Source organism: Centruroides sculpturatus, unplaced genomic scaffold (assembly GCF_000671375.1).
Source record: "Centruroides sculpturatus isolate CEXI.00-Female unplaced genomic scaffold, Cexi_2.0 scaffold342, whole genome shotgun sequence".
Classification (NCBI taxonomy): Eukaryota; Metazoa; Arthropoda; class Arachnida; order Scorpiones; family Buthidae; genus Centruroides; species Centruroides sculpturatus.
The window spans coordinates 196098-206588 of record NW_019384666.1 but is presented as its reverse complement, the minus strand read 5'-3'; the positions used below and the strand labels follow the sequence as shown (position 1 = coordinate 206588).

The following is a 10491-nucleotide window of genomic DNA, read 5'->3' as shown; positions in this document are numbered from 1 at the left end:
GCACGTAACACGTGGTTACGGCAATAAATCGCCTTGTTCATAGTCAAACTCGACGTTTGATATAAACAATAACTAAATAGTTGACCAGGTTAAAGAAATTATTGTCAAATGATTGTTAATTTATGGATGAGAGCCATCAAACCTACAGAAATTTATAACATAAAATCATGTCATCTTGACACCAATATCAATAAATTGAACAAATTTCTCTGTCAATTGTCCGAACTCGCTAGATCCAAATATCAACACACTAGCAGGTGTGCGGATAAATCATGAATAACGTCATAGTTCTCACCCCCTTGAAATCAGCATAAAGAGGGCTCCCGGCCAGTATCGGTGTGGCCTCCAACTTAGAAGGAACTAACGGATTAACGATCCTCATCGCTGACCACCAAAGACGGACACAGATAGATCCTACGAACTACAACTTAGTAAGTAGAACTCTCTCTTTCCTCTCAGGTGGATTAGGGCTAATTCCGCGAAAAGAATATTAAAGAGGATCAGAGACTATCCTCAGTCGAAATACCCAAGATATAATCCGACTAACCTACTATTGTAATATCGGTTTGATTTTGACATTATTATATTTCTTAGTATTTGTAACCCTTTTATATGATATATACTAATTAAATTTATATTATATCTTAATCATGCGTGGTTACTCGTACTCGGTCAACACCTTATCGACTTATCCGCGACCTCCCACTCGATTTTCGCCCTCCTAAATTGCCATCCACTGACCCTGTGAGCGGGACTCACCGCCCCGTTGTTGGAAAACGGTTCAAGCTTTGATGCTTAAACCCCGATTCTCACAATTTTTAACGACACAATAGCGACGATTATTATTTAAAAAAAATTTTGTTAGGCTTAACATGGAGGAAAATTCAACATGAAGTAGGTTAATAGCGATATACTAATATACTAATTACATGAGATATAATAATATACTATACTAATAATGTATTTTTTCATACTTTTCAGTTATCCATTTTTTCAGTAATCCGACAAACCCCAGTCCCCAATTGAGTCGGATAATCGATGCTCTACTGTACTTTTGTATTATAAAATATCTTTAATTAAGAAATATAATGAGTAGCATACAAAAAAAGATAAATTCTGTTGTTATTTTATTATTTTCCTTGGTTTTGAACAACATGATGTGAGAACAGTTTTTTAAACAAAATTTTGTATGAAATATTTTAAAAAGAAAGTTCATTTTTATCATAGTTTTAATTCAAGGTTTAATTGTATAATATATTTTGTTTAAAAAATATAAAAATTCCGTTGTTTTCATTTTCTTCTTCCACTGTTTCAACACACTAGTGACAGTCCAAAACAATTTTTGTATATTAGTGATATTTTTATATTTTTAAAAATCATATGACTTATAAACTTTGTCATATCATGAGTGTGACTTATAAAACTTATTATTAAAAGGTTGTATGTGATTTGATTGTATAAGTCAGGTGTGGCCAAACTTTTATCCCTTAGGGGCTACTTTTTTGGTAAAATATGAATATGGGCAAACAATTTTAGGATTTTTATATGCACATGCGTTAACATTCATTTGCATTGTTTATCGGGATAAATACAAACAGTATGGGTATGTTGCACAGACAGTCTATTATTGTAAGAATAAATTATCAAATTAAGATTTTTAAACATTAATTTAAGTGAAAGCAAATTGTTCAACTTTAGCTTCGCGGGCTACTTTCAAAACCTTTGCAGTCGACCAGTCGACTGCAGTCTACATGTTGACCATCTCTGGTATAAGTAGTTTATTTAAAATTGCACTTGAAAACAGCAAAAATTTACCATTAGAGTTGATAAATTATTTTAAATACAGGAAGATAGAATATGCCTTATGTTATCAAATGTAAAATCTAATTAAGTTTAAAATTCAAGATTTTTAGCTTTGAATTAGACATACTTAGTTGCCAGAACTGAAATATTAATGTTAAACATTGGAGATTTTGCTGGCTTAAAAAGTTGACTTGTATGGTACAGAGTATAATAACAATGTTCAATTTGTTTTTAATCCTTTTTCTTCTTATACTGTGTTTTGTAAATCAAAATATTTATTTAAATAATGTTGTTATTAAAATAAAACATATATTGTGTTATTTTGTATTGTTAGGTAAAACCATACAGTATTAGTATTACAGTTGCTTATCCACCAGATACTGAAACTCCTGGATTTATTGAAGAACAAAAGACAAAGGTATATAATAAAGTTTTATTACTTTACATACACATATATACATACATACATACATACATACATACATACATGGGTTAAAGAGCTAATTTAAAAAATATCTTTTTAACCCACTACGTGTGGTCAGATTTATAATGCTGTTACTTGAGAATGAGTGCTGTGACCACCCTACATATTTTTGTATTCTTAATGATGTGTGTTGAAAAGTTTTACTTAGATGATGAAGTTTTGTTATGAATAATACACATTTTAATACACATTTAAAGTAATTTTGATATAGAGATAGAAAATTGATATCTAATCAGATTGATAAAAATTTGAATTTGTTAACACATATTCATTCAAATATAGAACAATTGTAAACATTTCAGAGAATTGATAACTTGATGATGGCCTGCTGATCAGGTTGAAAATGTTGGTATAAAACAGTATACGTAGGTTCTCAGCAATATAAGATGTATGTGTTATAATATTTAATGATTCTGAGTATATGTTGAAGTACTAACCAATAGTCATTCAAACTAGGAAATATAAAAGATAAAGATATAAAGATAAAAACCAATTTCAGAAAATTTTTGAAAAACTTAAAGGGCAGTGCTATTGTAAGAATGTAATAAAAGAATTAATACAGGATTAACTAATAATTAAGAAGTTGTGGTGACTTGCACATCTGATCCTTAGTTTGTTCTAAATATGCTCTTCCTAAATATTGATTCAAACAACTGTACAAGGCACAGATGTTTATCTGTGCCTTGTAGAGTTGTTTGAGTTTGAATCAATAGTAAGGGAGTGAGAGTGATGAGCTAAAGGATCAAGTTAGTGAGTTCAAACTGAGAACAAGTATGTAACCTTGCTAGTTAATTAAGTTTTTTGTATATTGAGTATATTGTTTGACTCCTTGACTCAATTGATGCATTTCTCCTTCTAAAATTGTTAACTTAAACACCACAAAATGTTTCAAAAACATGCTTAACTAATGCTGTTAAAAATAGGACTGCTGAAGTTGCAAAAAAAAAACTGTGTATATATATGTGATTATCTTATACAGGAAATTTTATAGTAGGCTGATTTTTTTTAAGGTGTCAAGATTCAAGATAGATAGGTGGACAACATATAGCTTTTTCAATGTTTTTCTTGTAGAAGTTGATTGGTATCACAAAAAAAGTGGTCAATTTTATAGGTTTTACTGTAATATTACAATTTTTTATTAATTAAATATCTGAAATATAAACTTGTTATAGAATGATTAATGAATTATGACATGATAATTAATGTAATGAATATATGAATGAATGAACATGTAATGAATGTAAACCACATAATTGATATAGCAGTAAGTAGGCCACATCTAGTGCTAAGATTAATAATCATAAGTTATAAAGAGACTTTTTATAATTATAAGGAACAAACATTAAAACATTAATTTTTACCAATTGTTTAGACAGTTTCTTAGTAATCTTTGAATTAGAAATGTTTTAAAGTACAAGGTGTTCACAAATCTTGAATGAGGCTCTGGATTATTTAAAGACAGTGCATGTCAGTGACTTGAGATGTACTTCACAGGCTGTTAAATTCATATAAACTGTAAACTTTCTGCATTAACATGTTCATCCTTTGTTGATATGATATCAGCTAAGCTAAGATTCATGAAACATACAATTTTGATGAAAAAAGTTTTAATCCTATTCTGTTTGTCAATGAATTTATAAATTCTGTAAGTAAAATAAAATTATCAAATAGCATAGTTATTTAAAAAAGAATTAAAAATACAAAGATAAGATATTAAAATAAAAATTTAAAAATAAAAATATAATCAGTTATTAAGAAATTTATTTAGTAATTTTTTAGTATATTATAAGAAACAAAATTTTAGATATTTAAAAATTTAATATATTTTCTTTAATTTTTGCAGCCAATTGAAACAAAACAAATTTCACAAACTGCTGCTGTATTATCACCAGAAATAGTTGCAAAATGTATTTTTAATGATTCTTTGGTGAGTATTACTATTACATTTATATATATATATATACTTTAATAATTTAAATATATATATACTGTATATATATTTAAATTATTAAAGCATATTATGTACTTAGAAAAATGTAAATTTTTGTGAATGAAAAAATGAAGATAACTGAAAAAAGTTACTAAAAAAATAAGAATTCAGCATTCAGAAATTTGGGTGGTCATCATCTGACCACTCATATTGATGTTCCAGATTGCCAAAGAAAAATTTAAGACTTAACTTGAATCTGGGTAATTTATATTTACCCAGATTAAAGTTAAGGTCCCAGAGCAGTAGGCCAACATCTTTATTGTCTTCTCTATCCAGCTGCCACCACAATGGAATCATTATGGAATGGAGTGAAGAATGAAGAACAATGCACCAATCTTTAGCTAATTGCCCATGCTTGAGTTTTTCGAGCCATTTACATAGTGTTACATAAAAAACAAGCATTTGGACCATGGGGAAAAAAATTGTTTTTGTATTTTTGGATGTTTTCTAGGTCCCCAAACATTCTCAGAAATTTTCACCCACGCGAAAAAATTTTTTTGTGATTTTAACCAACCTTTCATGACGCGGGATTAACTCTTAATTATTTTTTAATGAGATTTTGATATGAATAATACACATTTTAATACACATTTAAAGTAATTTTGATATAGAGAGAGAAAATTGATATCTAATCAGATTGATAAAAATTTNAAAGCTACTTTCTGATGTCAAAAACGACATCCAATAGTTTTTAATTTTTTTAATTAATAGATTTTATTATATATACATTTAATTAAGTCAGGGAGATGGAAATCGCAATAAAAATTGGAAATTTTGCAAAATATTTAGAAATATACGGCCAGCTAGTATTCACCCTACATCTCCTCAGGTACATATGTAAATGACCTGTCATCTCCTCAGGCATACATGTAAACGTCCCAGGAAATACAGTACCAGCTGTTTTCAATGTTATCCAGTTGTGAACAAGCTGAGACAATGGTGTCAAATTTCGCAGAAAGGCGAGACAAAGGACAATAAACTTAAGAGTTTTAACGTCAGAATTAACATATTTATTTAGTTTTTTTCAGTTTTAAGCATATTTTGCATTTGATTACATTTAATTTAATTAAATAAAAAAATAATAAAATTAGGAAATAAGGGGCTAATAGTATAGATAGGATAATATATATATATATATATCATACATAACAGTTTTAATATAAATAAATAGTTTATTATCGAATTAAGTCTACATATCTAGCTCCAGCTCCATTGTTAGATCGAAACTAGAGATGCCACGAATAGTGATTTTGCTGAATACCGAATATTCGGCTACGCTCTCAGCCGAGTGCCGAATATTCGGCAGAGACAAAATACCTGGTCTCACTTACATGACCGAGAAAATTATTCCTGATGTATATAATAGAATTTGCTATAAAATTGAATCCAGTATTTCGCAAGCAACAGCAGTATCAGTGACATCTGATATGTGGACATGTCAGCACAATAACCAGAGTTTCTTGAGTTTCACTGCACATTGGATATCTCCAGAGTTTATTCTTGAATATGGCATTTTAGCAATGAAGTCGTTTTCTGGCTCGCATACTGGTACCAAAATAACTCAATGCTATTGCAGAAAGATGGAATATTCCTCATAGCAAGATCCATTTGCTTGTCTATGACAGTGGAGCCAATATGATAAAAGGTGTACGAGACGTAGAATATGATTCTGCCAATTGTTTTATTCATTCACTGCAACGAGCTGTCAAGGAATCACTGAAGTCTCAAATGGAAATAACACTGATGGTAGTTGCTGCGAGACCAATTGTTACCCATTTTAACCACTCTGGTATAGCACAAGAAAACCTGAAATGCATTCGCCAAGAACTTAACTTGCCAAACCACCAACTAGTACAAGATGTAAGCACACGCTGGAATTCTACATATTATTTAATGGAGTGATTATTAGAACAAAAGCGAGTTGTATCTTTATGCATAACTGATCACGAGTCTTTAAACAATTTAACACCTTCTCAGTGGGAGCTAATGGAACAATGTATCAAACTCCTCAAACTGTTCGAAGAGATTACGAAAATAGCCATCTTAGGTATTTCCTGCATCTCTGAAGTGATTCCACAGGTTGTCACATTGTTGAAATACCTGGGAAAGGAAGAGACTGTAGATAGAACACCAAATTTATTGAGAATGAGATTGTCACTACAAGTTGAGCTTGAAATACAGTTCAACTTTGATGAGGATGTCAAATATCTCGTTGCCACTTTTCTTGACCTGCATTTCAAAACCAGTTTCCTGGGATTAGTTCAAATGTGTGAGGCCGGGACCACACATTCCCCCTGGGACGGAAACTGGCTGCCGAGCTAAAGTCAATATATCGGTGACTTATTACGTAAATAGGACCGGTGTGACCAAGGAACAGGGTGCGAGACGATTTAATTGTCACATTCCAGGGTAATTGACAGATTCATGATCGTCAATCGTGAGAACGATCAAGGGATCGACCGTCGGGGGAGACTTTGGACAGTCACCTTACAGAGAGTTCAAAGCAGGTCCTGCTGACACTCCTGTGGAGGGGTGGCGGCTGAGACAGCTTCCTCCTCTCCGGGACAGAAAAATAGACATTAGGTGATAATTTACGGGACCGTCATCCGGAAAAGGGCTTGACCCGACTCCGGAGGGGAACGGCCCTGACGGTGTCATTTCGGCGACCCCTCGGCCCGAATCGCGTCCCTGGCGACAGACCAGGAACCAATAGAGTCGCAGGGAACCAACATTCGGACCAACCAAAATCTCGGGATTTCGGGGAGGAAAAGATTATAAAAGCCCGAGGCCCCAAGGACACGGAGAGGTTGGGAGGTTGAGACGCTGTGAAGAAGACCAACAACAGTCCCCGAGGACGGATCAATCTAGAGATTTTCCAAAGAAGAGGACTAGGGATTCAAGTTCCCGGTAACAGCAAAACATCCCGCAACCTCCACGTCGGTTGAGGAGACGAACTTTCTCCTCCTGTGATTTTGGTTGTGTGTGTGATGACTTACCTCACCGAACAACGGACTATCTGACGAACCTACCTCAAAGAACAACAAGAACAACGGACTATTCGACGAACTGCCTTTGACGGATGCCTATCGAAGATCCGACGTTAGTGTACCAATTGTAAGCATAAGTTCCCATCAAATAAACGCGTTGAATTGGTAAATACGGTCTCTGTGTGAGTCTTTGCGTTCAGCAAACTGCGACCCCCATACGGAAAAGGCTTTCTCGTGTCATTCTGACAGATCACGGGCAAAGCGAGGGTCGTAACCTTTCACTTTAAGGGCGACCTCCGTGCAAGTTTAGATTCGGGTACACCGCGTCCTTAAAAGGGGGACAATCCTCACGGTGGTATCTCCTCAAGGGTGCCCTCCTTACAAATGCAAAGAGCAAAACAAAAAATTCTTTTAGAAGCTCTGAAAATTAGTTGTGATGAGTCTCCTAGTACTGATGATGATTCTTCTCCACTTCATAAGAAAATAAATATCAATGAAAATGATAAAACCATTGAAATACACAACAGTTTCTGGAACTGTTTTGAGGAAGTCACTACAGAAAATATGCAAAATGATGAGGATGTGGAGAAGAAAAGTGCTATTGCAAATGAGATTGATTTTTATATGGAAACTGTTTGCCTACATTGGACGACAGACCTTTACAAGTGGTGGTCAGCAAACACAAAACAGTACCCAAGCCTGACAGAATTCACTAAGATTTATCTATCGTCTCCCAGCAGTAGTGTGTATAGTGAGAGGCTATTTTCAGAAGCAGGTAAAGTTTATGAGGAAAAGCACAATTGTTTTCTATCAACAAATGCTGAAAAAATTGTTTTCATTCATCACAGCTTACCACTGATAGATTTTAAGTATTAAATGTAATAATTTGTGATTAAAATAAATACATTTTTGAGTAATGTGTGTTTTTTTTTTTTTTTTCATGATTTGGTATTTGGTATTTGGCCGAATAGTATGCAGCATTTGGCTGAATACCGAATATTAAAAAAAGTAGCCGAATAGGCTGAATACTGAATAGTAGCTGAATATTTGTGGCATCACTAATTGAAACCCTCTCCTGCCACTCGGATTTACCACTTAGATTTAGCCACTGGGATCAGTATAAATTTCGCAATATTGCGAGTTAGGATGTTCGCAGATTGCAATATTGCGAGTTAGAGATCGCAAGTGATTAAGTGAGAGATCACTTGATGTAGACAAAGATCTTGTGATCTCTCAGTCCTTTTTTTTTTTTTAACATGATGGCTGCATGTAAGGTGTTATCTACAAAATTATTGTTATATATATATATACCTAACAATATATCAATATATATATAACAATTCTTGTATATATCAATATATACATACTGTATATATAAGAATCTGAATAAGATTTGAATTTTGGTAGTTTATCACCTTACATGCGGCCATCATGTTAAAAAAAAAGTTTGATAGATTGCAAGATCTTCGTCTACATCAAGTGATCTCTCACTTGATCACTTGCGATCTCTAACTCGTGATATTGCAAAATTTATACCGATCCCAATGGCTGAATCTAAGTGGTAAATACAAGTGGCAGGAGGGGGTTTCGATCTAACAATGGAGCTGGAGCTAGATATGTAGACTTAATTCGATAATAAACTATTTATTTATATTAAAACTGTTATGTATATCTTAATACATAAGTAACAACAATAAAAACAAACAAGCAAAGTTTCCATTTGACAATCAAATACTCGATTCCCTTATATCTAACCTGAGAGAGTGAGTTTACAGTGTTATGGTTAAATGCAATACCTCATAAAAAAAAAGTGTACGTGTTTGCAATACCTCATTACTTTTCTTCTATTTCCTTCTGTTGTTGACAGAGCTGGCCATGTTCTCCTGTATTTGGCAGGACCCCTTCATTCGGACACCAACTTTCTTGAGATATCTCTGTTTATAGGACAGTCATCCAACCAATCAGCAGGGGCTATTCAAGTCATCTAAGAAGAGAAGCAACAAGGAACTTCCTTGTTGCTTCTCTCCTCAGGTGAGATTGATATCAAAATCAGGAACTTCCTTCAAAAACAAAAGATAGTTCGTTTGTGACTAACACACAGGTTTCCTTTTTGACAAATTTTAATACTTTCTATTTAACCTAAAATATTTGCCCCTAGATTCTCACACTAATGTACTAAGAGAGATGAATATTCATTTTTAGATTTAAAATTATGTAGTTACCTTCATTTATGTTAATAAGATGATGATATAATTGTGAAAAATACATCCATTGTTTTCACCTTAAGATATATTTTGATTTATGTATCTGTTACCACTAAAGCTCGAAATCCGTTAATGTGTACATTACCTAGCTAATCTGCAGATTAACTAGGGTGATCCGTTAAAGCTGCGAAAATTGTTCAATTTCTCAAATTACCTAGGTAATTTGCAGAGTATCTAGGTAATCTGCACATTAACGGCTTCCGTATCGTTAAAGTTCAAAAGTTTGTTTCTTTCACTTCCTTTCCCCACTCCTTCTTTTTACGTAGATAAATTTAAATCCTAGAATGCAAGCAAGCACCGAATTGGTGAGTAAAATCAAGAAAAGATTCTTCGCAAACCTCTTTAGCGAAGATTTAAAATATAATACGTAGTGTTTTAATAACAAACCAAAGTATGATTCCATAATTGAAGATGTAAAGCAAATAAAAGTTTCCAAGAAGAAAGAATCATCTCGAGATTATCAAATAATTCAAAGGTGTGATGTGTTGACTGTACGAGGCTGTGAAAAACTCATTGAGCCGTTGTCAGATGCGCGAGAAAGGTTTGAAAAAGTTTGTCCATGCCGGAGAATTGTTTGACATTCGATAAAAACTGAAGAAGACCTTGAAAAATTAGAAGATTCACAAGAGACTGTGATTATGAGATCACAGTCAAATCTTACTCAAGAGGACATTCCGTTATCCCCCGCTTCTACAGAATCACCTATAGAAATACAAGAATTTACCAATAGTAATCTTAAACTGCCTTCTATACCGTTAATTGATGATGCAGTCATGAAGAATATTCAGTTACCATGCACCTCCAAGGAATCGCCTCTGCAAGTTGAAGAAGTCATCACTGAGTTACTCTCAACTTCAGCAGAATTGCCATCACAGTTTCGTATGGAGCCTGTAAAGAACACTATACAAGACATAGTCTGTATTGTTTGCTCAAAAGCAGCATCAAGTGCTCACAAGTGTAAAT

General features: G+C 33.3%; 1 protein-coding gene across 1 annotated transcript in view; it reads left to right on the top strand.

Annotated features, from left to right (window-relative positions):
• Nucleotides 1-10491, top strand: part of LOC111626647 (3-ketodihydrosphingosine reductase-like) — a 51318-nt gene that overhangs the window by 17151 nt on the left and 23676 nt on the right. Inside the window, exons 7-8 of the mRNA XM_023370099.1 lie at nt 2138-2221; nt 4131-4214. Of these exons, the coding sequence (XP_023225867.1) occupies nt 2138-2221; nt 4131-4214 (168 nt within the window). The remainder of the gene's footprint in view (nt 1-2137; nt 2222-4130; nt 4215-10491) is intronic.